This window comes from Pan troglodytes, chromosome 1 (assembly GCF_028858775.2).
Source record: "Pan troglodytes isolate AG18354 chromosome 1, NHGRI_mPanTro3-v2.0_pri, whole genome shotgun sequence".
Classification (NCBI taxonomy): Eukaryota; Metazoa; Chordata; class Mammalia; order Primates; family Hominidae; genus Pan; species Pan troglodytes.
In genome coordinates this window covers 14,561,197-14,574,212 of record NC_072398.2, presented here as the reverse complement: position 1 = coordinate 14,574,212, position 13,016 = coordinate 14,561,197, and the positions used below count along the sequence as shown (strand labels likewise).

General features: G+C 48.8%; 1 protein-coding gene across 2 annotated transcripts; it reads right to left on the bottom strand.

Annotated features, from left to right (window-relative positions):
* Positions 1-200: 200 nt before the first annotated feature.
* Positions 201-6,103, bottom strand: IRF2BP2 (interferon regulatory factor 2 binding protein 2). 2 transcript variants are annotated; one of them, XM_525097.8, is made up of 2 exons: positions 4,378-6,103; positions 201-3,784 (listed from the first exon to the last, which is right to left on the bottom strand). In XM_525097.8, the coding sequence occupies exons 1-2, from the start codon at positions 5,423-5,425 to the stop codon at positions 3,069-3,071; spliced, it is 1,764 nt and encodes a 587-aa protein (XP_525097.3). In that variant the 5' UTR covers positions 5,426-6,103; the 3' UTR covers positions 201-3,068. The 2 variants fall into 2 exon arrangements, with proteins under 2 accessions (XP_525097.3, XP_016796683.1); XM_016941194.4 differs by having other exon boundaries at positions 4,426-5,556.
* Between the last annotated feature and the right edge of the window lie 6,913 nt (positions 6,104-13,016).

Genomic DNA, 13,016 nt, shown 5'->3' with positions numbered 1-13,016 from the left:
ATCCAGTTGCCCTTTCCGCAGTCCCTGGCACTTCTTTTTTATACCATCAGTTGCCTTTTTGTTCCATGTCTTTTATCTCCTGAAGTTCAGGCAAACCCCAACCCCAAACCCACACATCCATTAGTCACATTGCCATTAGTGATTAAAACAATAGCCATTCTAAGCTTGCTTTAGAAAATTAAAAAAGGCCTCAGAAAATGTTCAGTGCTCCCAATTTTATTTTTATTTAATGCTAAAAGTTAAAGAAAAAAAGGTACTGTAAATCTGACAAACGACAGAATTCAGGTGATATTTCCATAGCGTGATTTTAAAATATAATAATGTTGATATCTGAGATTACACTCACTTCAGTTGACATGAGTTTCATCATATATAGAAAAAGTATCACCTTCAACTTAAAAAAAGTAAAGGTTAAAAGGTGGCACACTTTTAAAATACTTGGTGGCCAAGGAAAGGTATATAGTAAAAGTTGTAAACCATGTGTATGTTCTCATAACTTTAAATGTGAGGCCACATGAAAGACAGTACATCTGTTAAATTCTATAAATTGTTAAAAGCAAAAAAGGGAAAGCTTCAACACCCCATCCCCTAATATTTTGAGTATTAAAAGCACAGCTGAAATATTAGGATTTGAAATCTGATACTGCCCATGTACAGTAAGTAGCTTTGTGACTTTTTTATCCAGCTGTGGAGAATCTCTGCACTGTCATCAGGTACAACAAAAGATCAAACCCATGTCCCGATGTTAACTTTTTAACTTAAAAGAATGCCAGAAAACCCAGATCAACACTTTCCAGCTACGAGCCGTCCACAAAGGCCACCCAAAGGCCAGTCAGACTCGTGCAGATCTTATTTTTTAATAGTAGTAACCACAATACACAGCTCTTTAAAGCTGTTCATATTCTTCCCCCATTAAACACCAGTACAGAGAAACCACAGGTTGCCCTTTCCACAGCTGGATAGACTTATCCAAAACGGCAGGATGGTTCTGTATTAATCTTTTTGGAAAGCATATCTGTATTAAGATTGCAAAACATACAGATAGCTACCACAAATTAGGTCAAATGACTGATCAAGTTGTAACATCTGTGAGGTCAAATTCCAGTTATAATAAAGTGCCTAGATACACATTTATACAACAGACCATAAAAGCTGAATTCTTTACAAATGTCTTTATGGGCATGTAAAATTGACTCTGCATTTCTGCATGTGTGCATTCACATAAGAGAGACCAGTCTGCACTGAGTCATATATACTCCAACTTGAAAAAGTAAGTGTAACAACTGGTTAATCATGCAAGTCTGTTTGTAATATAACAATGACTGGTAACATGAATTCTCGCACAGTAGTAATAATAGGTGCACTCATTAAAAACACTACGGAAAAACACTGTATTTGGTGCAGTATCTGATTTTCAAGTGTTAGTAACTTGGCCATTAAAAAATAGTTTTGAACAATTTAAAAAGGAAAGACAAACATATAACTAAAAAAGAATCCAAAGTTGGTAAAAATCTGTATTTTCAAATGAAAATAGAAGCTAGGCTGTGAACCATACACATAAATTGTAGACCTTGAAGCCATAATTCAGCCTAATTATAAGGCCAAGTTACAAACACCTGAACGTAAGGATTTAAAATAGTGTTCCTGTCAATGTTGAATCAGAACAGCACAAAAGAAAAACCAGTATCACTGTGAGACAACTATTTCTAATAATTGATGATTTATTGGTTTTAAAAAACTCATTTTACTGATGCAAAATAGTGATCAAAAGAAATTAGTTTACAAAAAGACTTCTAAAAATATTTTGAGAGGTGGGGCCTATTATATAAAACCCTTAATTTCTTTAATTTCCACTAGTTTATCATTTTTTTCCAGAACAGTATTATTCACTTGGTATTTCAAACACATGTTAAGAAGGAAATTACAGGTTTCCTCCACCCACATTTGGGCTGTCACTGATATGCCCAAGGGCAGTCCTGGCAGCACCACGCGGCTGTTACTGTCATTGTACCATACTGTATTCAGCACTCACTAGAAACAGGGTATAGGTGATAGTATCAACAGCAATAGCACTACAGGTAAATGATAAACAAAACAAAACAGAAACAAAACCAATCCCACAATCTCCAAGTTCACCTGGACTGTAACTTCTCTTGCAACTCTTTCAAAATAAAGGACAACAGCAACAACAAACAGACCTCTAGGGTGTTTAAAAAGATGAAGTGGCGCTGCAGAGCTGAGCTCTGCTCAAAGATGGCAGTGCCATCTTGTACACACCACCATCCATTATAACCGCCTTCCATCACTGGAATTGTGTCTTATGTAACCAACTAGCATGCAGCATTGTAATCTTACAACTGATCACGTGGACAGTGAACAGCGGTCAACTTTGTCTTAAAAAAAAAAACAAAAAACCCCAAAAGACCACACAATCCTGAAAATTTCCCAGCAGCACTCTCAGTCATCAGTATCTCAGGAACTGAACTTTTAAGCAAAATAGAGATTCAAAATCCACTTTCCTACTCCTCTGAGGACAATGTTTCAGGGTAAACTGGTATTTCCCAGTGGCATGCCCACTTGACAACATGCCCGTTCAATCATTTCCTTTCCTTCTCCACCACTTGGCCTCCGGCCTGAGAAAGGGGCCAGCAATAAGGAATGACAGACAGTAAGGCAATCTTACAATGTCAGAAAATGTATTTGGCTTTTTTTTTCTTTTTAAAATAAGTGCATACAAATACAGCTAGAAGCATTTCTGATTTGCCAAGTGCTCTAAAAAAGCAGCGCAAGTCACAGCCTACATAGAACGGTAACTGTCACCAGGATAATAAAGCACAAAGATATGCTAATAACGTTAACAAAAGAAAAAAATGCCTTTATAAGTACATACCTTTTGTCGTCAAAAAAAAAATAGAAACACAATGTATTCAAAAAAAATCAAAATTATACAGCCATGTTTATGAAGTCTACATTTCCCTTGTCTTGGATATATATATATATGGAGATATATATACAATTCAAGCAGTTTTAATTAAGGGTAATCATTGGGTTTTTCTGAAACCGGAAAGTCACGAGTCTCTCTCTTTTTTCACTTTCACATCTCCAGCAAGGATGGTTGCAATTTCCCCTTGCATAAAGGCCCAGGGGACATTGGAGCCCACAAGAGGGCATTTTTCCCCACTGGGACAATAGACCTCTCCACTAGCTCCCTGCTGTTTGATGCTTTGTCTGGAGCAAGGGAAGCAGAACTTGTGCGAAGGGACAGACGGGCACTGCACAAAATGGGTGTCCTCCAGCCGCTCGTGGCAGAGGGTGCAGCACAGCGGGGCACTGGCTGCCAGAGAGGAGTCCGGGAGGCTGGCAGGGTGCACTGGCTCCAGTCCTCCTGTGTTGCCTGCTCCCTGGCCCCCCACCTCTCTGGGGCCCAGCCTTCTTTGGTTCATAGAGGACGGAGAGGGCGGACTGTTGCTATTCCTCCTGGTAGTGGAGTGAACCTGGTTGGCATCTTTTGAGGCATGACTGCCCCCTGCATTGTCTGCTACTAAGATCAGGGCTGCCATGGGGGACTGGCCATTCTGGGCCGCTTCAGGCGGTGTGGTCCGGTTGGAATGAGGTGAGGCAGTGGGTGGTGGCGGAGACACAAAAGAGGATGTAGGAGTCATGGGGATCTTGAGCCCTTCTGTGGATGTGGACAGCCACGGCTGGGCCTCTCCATTGATCTTAGGGGGCCCGACTTCACCTTCTGGTTCTGGAGAGGGCTTCCTTTTCCTTGCTGTTCTTGCAACTGGAAACACAAAGAAATAAAAGGAAAAAGGTAACATAAGTGGCGGTGCACTGGAAGAGATCCTTCTCTTCCTAACCCGAAACAAAAGTCGTTACAGAATTCCTCCTCTCTAAAAGCACAGACAGAAAATACTCATATACGAGTTTCAGGTGCACATGCAACTTAAAACCTTCAGGCGTACGGGATTCTGAGGCAGCAGACTGATTTAAAATGGAGCCACTGAAAATGACACGCTTGTAACTGCCTGTTTGTACACATGCACAAAAGTACCCTCGTTTGCACTCAACATGTGACTGCTAATGTCCCCCAATAGGTTAAAAGGTGACTGGTGCCCTCATGCTCCCATCCAAGAATGTGCTGGGAAAGGAAAACCCCGTGTCAGAGCGTATCAGCCCAGTCTGACTCATCTCTGTTATGCTGCTTCAGCACATGAACACGTTGCCACCAAGCACTGGTTCCGCCTCAGGCAGATCAGGAAGTGGGGTGTTTGTTGTTTCTGGGCTGGGGTAAAATGGTGACTCGAAAGAACCACCCCTCCTCTGCTCTCCGTCCCCTTTTCTCCCCTAGACCCCTCACTTCACAGCCGCCCCTACCTGCTTTAGACCCGTTGGCCCCGTTGGCCTCGAAACCCAACAACCTGCCTGCAGTCAGGGCCGGCTCCTTCTTAAACTTGCTCTCGAAGGGCCCCGAGTGGCCGTGCTGGTGCAGCGCCAGCAGCGTGTCGCGCACGGTCTTGGGCCTGTTGACCCAGTCCTGCTCTCCAGACCCGCGGCTCTTGCCCGCACCTTCCGCGCTCAGCTCGGCGGCCCCGGCCGCGGTGGACAGGCTGTCGGCCGGGCCCCGGTGCGCAGGCGGCGGCGGTTGTTTCTCCTTGGCTGCCGCCTCACGCTGCTCGTGCTCCACGGCAGCGCTGCTCGACACGGATGCCGGCCGCTTGTGGGCGCCCAGATCGGTGGGCTGCGCGGAGCCCAGGCTGGCGGCCGCGGTTCCCGACACCGCGGCTAAGGAGGCGGCAGCGCGGCCGCCGAGGCCGAGCGCGGTGGGCAGCGGCGTGGCCGAGCCGTTCATGAGCGGCACCAGGGTGGGCGGCACGGCGTGGCCGCGCCGCGGGTTCGGGCTCTGGCGATTCAGCTCGGGCGGCTCCTCTAGCTTGGAGAAGCCGTTGGGCACCAGGATGCCGTTCACGGGCGGCGGCTGCGGCGTCGGCGGCTGGGCCAGGCTCGCGGCCGGGCGGCTGCTGCCGAAGTCAGAGCCGAGGCGCGGGGGCCTCTCGGCCGCGGCCGCCAGCGGGTAGCGCTCCAAGGCCTGCGGCGCGCGCGGGGCCGCCTCGGGGCCGCCGTGGCCAAGCTGCTGCTGCTGCTGCAAAAGGATGTCCTTGGCGGAGAGCGGCGGCGGCTTGGCGGCGGCCGGGGCCGCGGCGCCGGGTGGGGAGCGACCCTCCGGGAAGCAGCCGTGCGCCCGCTTGAGCTGCCGCGCCGTCTCGATGACGAACTCGACGCGGTCGGCGCCCTCGTAGTTGACGCAGCCGCGGCAGACGGGTTCGGTGAAGTCCCAGATCATGGCCCAGGGCATGCGGGGCAGGTCACACAGGTAGCACGATTGCCGCCGGGACGCGGCCGCCACCGCCACCGCCGCGGCCATGTCCGAGGAGCCCGCGACGCCGGAGGAGGAGGCGGAGGAGGAGGAGGGGGCGCCGCCGCCCCCCACCGGCACCACGCGCGCCCTCCTCCCCCCCCAACCCCGCGTCTCCCCCACCAGCGGCGGCGGCGGCCGCAAAGGCGGCGGCGGCGGCAAAGCCCGCGAAGGCTCGGCGCCCGCGCAGCGCCCCCGGTGCACGAGGGGCGGCGGGCGCGAGGTGAGGGGCTGCAGCCGCGGCAGCAGTTCCCCCCGGCCGGCCCGGGCACGGGCGGGCGGCGCGGTGCGGCGGGGCGGCGGGCGCGGCGGCGGGGGCTCGGCCGGAGCCGCGGCGGGCCTCCAGACCGGGGCGAAGACGGGCCGCGCGGGCGCGGGGGAGCGCAGCAGGTCGCGGCGGCGGCCGGCACGGAGTGCGGGGCGGGGGGCGGGGAGGCCGGGGGGGCAGGGGGCGGGGGGCGGCCGCCGGGGCAGGCTCAGCCCGAGCGGCGGGGCATGCCGCGCCGGGGTGGCGGCGGCCGGGCGGCGTGGAGCTCGGGCGCGGCGCGGGCCCCGGGTCGCTCCGCCGCTCTCTCACAGCTCCTGGCGTCGCCGCTCTCCAGCGCCAGCGTCAGCGGCCAGCCCGCCTCAGCTCCGCCGCCGCCACCGTCGCTGCTGCTGCTGCCGCCGCGACCGCTCCACTTCTACAGACTTGATTCTTCGACAGTCTCGCACGGCGCCTGCGCGGGCCCCCTCCCCTCGTGCGCGTGCCCGCCCTCCCGCGCGCGCGCTCCCCCTCCCCCCGCGCGCCGAAGGAGCGCTGCCGGGAGAGCCGGCTCTGCGGCGCCCGCCCGCCCGCGGGGCAGCGCAGCAGCGCAGCGCCGGTGTTCCCTTCGGAACACCGCGCAAAGTGATCGTGTGCTTTTCCTCCACTTTCCCTCACTTCGCGCCCCACCCGGCTGTCCCGACCACCCTCAGGATGTTTTTCTCTAGTGTGCCTCTGGGCCAAATCGTGCTAAAAATCATTTCTTTTTCTTTTATGCAAGGACACTTTGTCACTTGGTTTCCGTCAGTCTCCTGAGAATGGGGAATTTAGGTCTAGCGTGGTTCACAGTTCTGGTTTTTTAGGAGTTATACTTGAAAGCTCAATGTCGGACACGTAAGCATGAAATCCGTCACTGGTGCTTTGCATTTGTCTTGGAAAGGACATACGCGCCGCCTGTCCCTTTTACTAACTAGGGAGACTGTGAATATTCCCAAGCCCAGCACCACGTGCACGCGCCGCCAGCTGGCTCGCGCGTTTTCCACGGAGCCCTCTGGAGGGGAGGGAGCGCGGTTCGGACTAGCCTCTCCCGAACACCAAGTGCTGCTCTTAGCCCCGTCCAGCCCTCCCCCGCGCCAGTCGCCCCGGCCGCCTTATGTAGGTATGCGCGGCGGGCGCGTGACGTGGGCGCGGGGCCGTGGGCGGCCGCCGCCGCGAGTGCGCACGCTCCGCGCAGACGTGCCTCGGCGCCGCTGGCACTAGGGCCTCGTGGAACGAATGCACATTCCAGGGATCCGGGGTCTACGGCCAGCGCGGCCGCGTCACAGCGCAGGCTCCACCCCCTTCGGCGAGTCTAGGCGTCGAGGCGCCGCCCCCGGGCCCGAACTTGGACTCGAGGTGGCGGGAGGCGAGGGCGCGAGTCGGGGGGGGGGTCCTGCTCGCCTCCGCGAGGTCCCCGAGGGCCGTGGGGGCGACCGGCTGGCTGGTTCGCCCGCCGTCGCGCAGGGCGGGCCGCCGACGGAGGCGGACTTGCGCCCTATATGCCACCCAGGCCGGGATGAGCCCAGCCCAGCCGCCCGGCCTGCAGCTCTGCCACCGTTGGCAGCCTCAGACTCAGCCCAGACTGAATTGAATGCTTGAGTTTCACACTTTTATCGGGAGGAGGAGCTGGTGTGTGTTATGGTAAATCACTTTGGGCTGGTCGTTAGTCTCCCTAATACACGTAGGCTTAGTCGCTCTTCAATTGGGATTTTTACACTTAAGCTCTTTAAGGGCGGCCTCTGGAGCTGCTTTTGTTGGGAACACAGGCCCACAACTGTCCCTTGAGACTGGAATGAGCTGGTTAAGTGTGGGAAGAACAGGGTACTAATTATATTATCTTTCCTACAACTGGATTGGTAGGTGGAGAGAAAAAAAAATCATGCTGACGTTTCTCTCTAGTCGTTGCTATTGAAAATACCAGGTTGCTTCAAAGGATTAACCACAAGGAAGAGGAAAAACACCCTTAGAGAAACAGTGGAGGGAGCTGCTTAAAACACATGAAAAAACCTGTTCGAAAATGGCACAGAAAACGTAATGTCAGACCTAAATGTTTTTACAGGCTAACCTTGAATGTCTTTTGGGGATTTCCATAGAAGGTGCGCCTGTTTTAAAGGTCTCTGCATCTGTTCCTGGATCTTGCCCTGCAATTGCAATCCTGCCTCACCCTCTCCAAGCTGGGAGAACGGGGCCTGTCCAGATCCTTCCCGGGAGTAGCTGGTGCCAGCGGGTTTGGTCACTCCCAGGCCCTGCTGTTGCACACCGCTTTCAAGACCTGTCCCTTTGGTCACCCTCCTCAGAGACCCTGTGACACTCATTCCAGTACATGGCTTCACCCACTGCGTCACTGCCCAAAGGGGATGAAGTCCAGTCCTTGTGCTGCAGAGAAATGAACCAACTTATCGCCCCCAAGAGACGGCCCCACTAAGCATTGACTGAAACATACTAAAAGAAAACACAACTCACCATTAGAGTTGTGGCCTAATTATACTCATTTCTCTGCAAGCTGGTACTGTAATGGCCTCAAGGGGAGAGCCTGCCACTCCATCCTAAAATAGAATTAGAGATAGAAATTCTGCCACGATGCTAAGATCTTTGCAAAACAGAGCTTTTCTTCTTCAAAGGAAGAGCATTTCCTTCTTATTTTACGCTGCCAGTTTCATGTCGAAACTGAGTTGTTGTAACTTCCCTAATGAAATGCCCGATGGAAAATGGAAGGGCTATTTTAGTTCTGGGCTCGATCCGGAATCAAGGGGGTTAAGGCTGGATTCAGGGCAGCAATTCCTTATATTGTATCAGAAGTCTTTCATGCAGCCTGGCCTTTCATGTAGCTCTGAAGCAGCTTTATCGATGTATGCTAAGTAAACATAGCTTTGTTTTTGTCTTCCACCCACCGCTCCCTCCCGGCACAGACTGGAGTTGGATCCCGTCCAAAGCGGCTGCTGCAGCAGTTACAGCCGCCTCCTCCACACACAGGAGCAGGGTTTCTAGGGTGAGGCAATGCGTCTGCAATTCGCAGAGACAAGGCAGGAATTGTAATTGTAGTTCATCATGTGATGACTTATGAAAGAGGAAGTTGGTATGTTTTAGTCACGTAGACTCTGCCCTCTTGCTTAAGGCACCAGGTCCTCTCAAAAGAGAATTATGATCATCTTTGCCACCCAGAGTCAAGGTTACCGGGTTGGCTGCAGTGTGCTCCTGCACATTCATATACGGACAGGCAGGCAGATGCTGGGCCAAGTGTCGGCGACGCAGCGGGATGAGGCTGGCTTTTCACCAGAACACTAAAATGTTGCAATTTGTCTTAAGGACTAAAGGAAATATTCTATGGAGAACGCTCCTGCTGAGACTAGACAAACCAACAGTCCTTTCCAGCTCTAATTTTTGAGAGTTGTTTTTTTTTTTTAATAAAAATCACAGTTTAGGAGTAAAAGGAAAGCCATTCAGTATGACACTATCAGAAAAGCAGGAATAAGGAAGTGGCTTGGAAGGCAAACCTAAGAGAGCGGTTGTAAGCGATAGCTCAATGGGTAGAACTAATGGGACCTTCCGACACTGAGATTGAAACGGGCTTCTACTGCGTGAACGTTAAACATCTAAAATCTGAATCTGGTTTCCAGAGCTTACTCCAGTCAAGCAGCTATTAACACACGGAAGCCCTGAACTGACAGTCTATAGAGCAGTGTAAAGAAACGGTTCCTACAAGAGTACCTTATTGGAACTTTGCCCCCAGGATATGCAGCTGCAAGAGGGGTGCAACCCCATTCCCCCAGCAGCTTGTGGGTGCTGTCCAGGAGATAGATGGTATTCCTAGGAACTGCTGAGTTCGTGGCTTTCACCCTCTATCCAGAGGTGGAATCACAGCCTTCATTCTTTAGAGTGCAGTTTCCTTAAATAGCATGATGTTGCAACCATGCTAAAGCTTCTTAAACTCTGACCTTGGCGTATTTGAAGAAGAGAAAAAATGCAGCCACATTTCATCTGGATTTCTGTGGACATCATTGCGGGTTTCTTCAGCTTTGGCAAAAGTGTCGTAAGGTTTGAAGAGCACACGTGATATTCAGGGCTTTTCCAATTTTTTAAATAAGTTATATATATTTGAACACATTTGTTTATATGAATATATCTACACATACTATGGAGCACCATGACATAAATGAACCTTCTGTAATTGATATGAGCGTCTTCCTTCTAAGTAACAGCATTTTATGAGACAATCTTACTGTTTTTCAAATTGCAAATATTCTTTTTTAGAAATACTTTCCCTCTGTTTGACCTCTCTCTATAGCCTACCTCCCCTGTGCACAGAGCATACAGATATTAAAGAGACTTTTGCATGTGGAGGAGATAAACTCTCTGTGGAGGGTCTAAGAATCAAGCCAAATAAAATCACAGGAGCTCTTAATCATCCACATATTGTACACAGAAGCTGTTAGTCGGCAGCCTATATGTCAACGTATGTATAGGTCCCTATTTAGAGCAAAATTTGGGGTCTTGATGAAGGTTAAATACTCACTGTGTCAGAATTTAAAGAGCTAAGTGAGAAACAGACAAAATAGACAAAGGAGAGATTGAGGTCACACACTTGCTCAGTCTGCAAGGAAATTTGTAGAACTGGAAGGGATTCAACAGCCATTTGATGCCAGTAAACCTCCTATTGACTTTTTGGAAAAAGCAGGATGAAATGCACTTTTCTGGAATATCTGGATGTGGGTTTAACTTAGAATATTTAAAACACTCACTGAAGCCCTTTGAAAGATATCAGTAGGAAGATGTTGACAAAATAATGAATTAACTTCACAGATAATGTTTGAAAATATAAAAATGGTAAATTTTCCCTTCTTAGCTTTTCTATTAAAAAATGTACATTTCCTACATACACATTCCATAGCATAAGAACTGAAAAAGTCAAATAATGTAATAATTCTAAAACGTTAAAGAACAGTACGATGGCATGGTATTTGCTGTATCTTTCACATGAACATTTTTAAAAGATATTTCAAGGATAAATTCTATTATCTTGTCATCCTTTTCAGAAACTAAAAACCTGACTTACGTAAAGTAACATGAACAGTGAGTGTCAGAGGCCAGACGCGGTGGCTCACGCCTGTAATCCCAGCACTTTGGGAGGCCACGGTGGGTGGATCAGGAGGTCAGGAGTTCGAGACCAGCCTGGCCAGCATGGTGAAACCCCATCTCTACTAAAAATACAAAAATTAGCTGGACGTGGTGGCATGTGCCTGTAATCCCAGCTACTTAGGAGGCTGAGGCAGGAGAATTGCTTGAACCCGGGAGGCGGAGGTTGCAGTGAGCCAAGATTGTGTCACTGCACTCCAGCCTCGGCAACAGAGCAAGACTCCATCTCAAAAAAAAAAAAAAAAAGTGTCAGAACTGATATCTAGGTGTGAGTCCTGTTGCCTAAGGATGTAGTCGAGAACATTCTATTTGCATTTTGCATTGTTAAAAATCATGTAAGCACAGCGTAGAGCCCAGCAAAAGAGTGTTAACATCTGAGTGTTAACAGGAAAGGTGTTAAGATTTGCTATCTATACCTATATTTATAGGAAAAAGGAAAATTTTAGTATAGTTCATAGAACAATCAATCCAAAGAGAAGTAAACATTCACCACAGACAAAAGGAGCTGACAGAGGTAAGGCACAGTTGCTATAACACCATGTCGAGTGTGGGACTCTTTAAATGGCACACCATTTTTATGCTAGTCTTTATGAACCTTGGATAAAAACTGATGTTGGTGTTAGGATAAAAGATTCAATTGTGGGAGTCAGTTGGGTGATGAAATGGTTTTGGCACTTACCAGATTGGAATACTGCACCTCCAACTCTTTGTGATCTATTTTCTTAAAAAGAGGAAAAACTCATGAAATAATTTAATTCCAATTGTAGGAGTCCAATCCTGACTACTTTGCACTCAGACAAATAAATACAATGGGCTACAGGGTACTGAAAAGAAAAAAGTGTGAAACAACATTGTATAGAATAGCATGGTTGTAAGGGTACAAGTTGTTCATAAAGTATGCCAATGAACTTTCATTGTTATTATTATTATTATTTGAAACAGAGTCTTTCTCTGTCGCCCAGGCTGGAGTGCAGTGGTGCAATCTCAGCTCACTGCAATCTCCACCTCCCGGGTTCAAGCGACTCTCCTGCCTCAGCCTCCTGAGTAGCTGGGACAACAGGCACATGCCACCACACCCGGCTAATTTTTATATTTTTTAGTAGAGACTCGGTTTTGCCATGTTGACCAGGCTGGTCTCAAACTCCTGACCTCAGATGATCCTCCCACCTCGGCTTCCCAAAGTGCTGGGATTACAGGCGTGAGCCACTGCACCCGGCCATGTTTTTGTATTTCTTATGAAATAGAAATTAGCCAATATGAATTAGGCTTTCTCTTGACAAGATGAAAATATATTTTGCAAAACAATGCCATTCAGCAGGATAATTTGGCCTTACCAATGGAGTTTCACTAATCTATTCTGGTGACTTACTTACTTTAGTCTAATGGGCTCAGCAAAAAATAAAGTAAGCTTGTTATTTGAAACAATTATTGTATGTATATAGTGCAGATTCCAATGATATCTCTCAGAGGTCTACACATTTAACAATAAAATTCTTTCTCCAACACCTGTTTTTTGGCATGGGAGGAGTAGTGGTCATTTTTGTAGGTAAAGGAGACACAGAGAGCTCCCTACACAAGGAAGGAAAGTTAAACAGACTGACTGAGGACTGTACTTTATTAGTTGGAGTGAATTCCGGTATGCATTGGCACATCCATTTCTGTGCCCACATGGTAATGCCTCTTTGTGAGGCAGAGTGCAAAACCACTGGGAAAATTAAGAATCACACCCAGAACTGAAGTTCATACAGGGGAGAAGGAAACAGACATGCAGTAGGCAGCCTAGATGTGAGCCCTAGCAAGAGACTACTGATGGATTCCCCAAAGTGACTGCCTAAATGTAGTGTGTTTACTACAAAGCTTGTCACAGACAGCTAAAATGCAAATACAAATGAACTTTGATGGACTTCCTGGCAAGACTCCCAGCCCTTCAAGCAAATTCCTGAGTGAGGAAGCTGGTTCTGAAACATGCCTGGGAACTGCACACATGTGAACTTCCTGAGGCCTCTTCTCTTTAGCATTTAACAGGTAGCTGGATTTTAAACATTTGTCAGGCTGCTTTTATTCTGTCTACCTACCTCTCAATTATCTACCTATCTACCTATCCATCTATCTATCTTTGCATTATCAGACCAATTCATTATTCTTAACAATAGTTAAGAACATCAGTGTCTGTTCACTTTATGA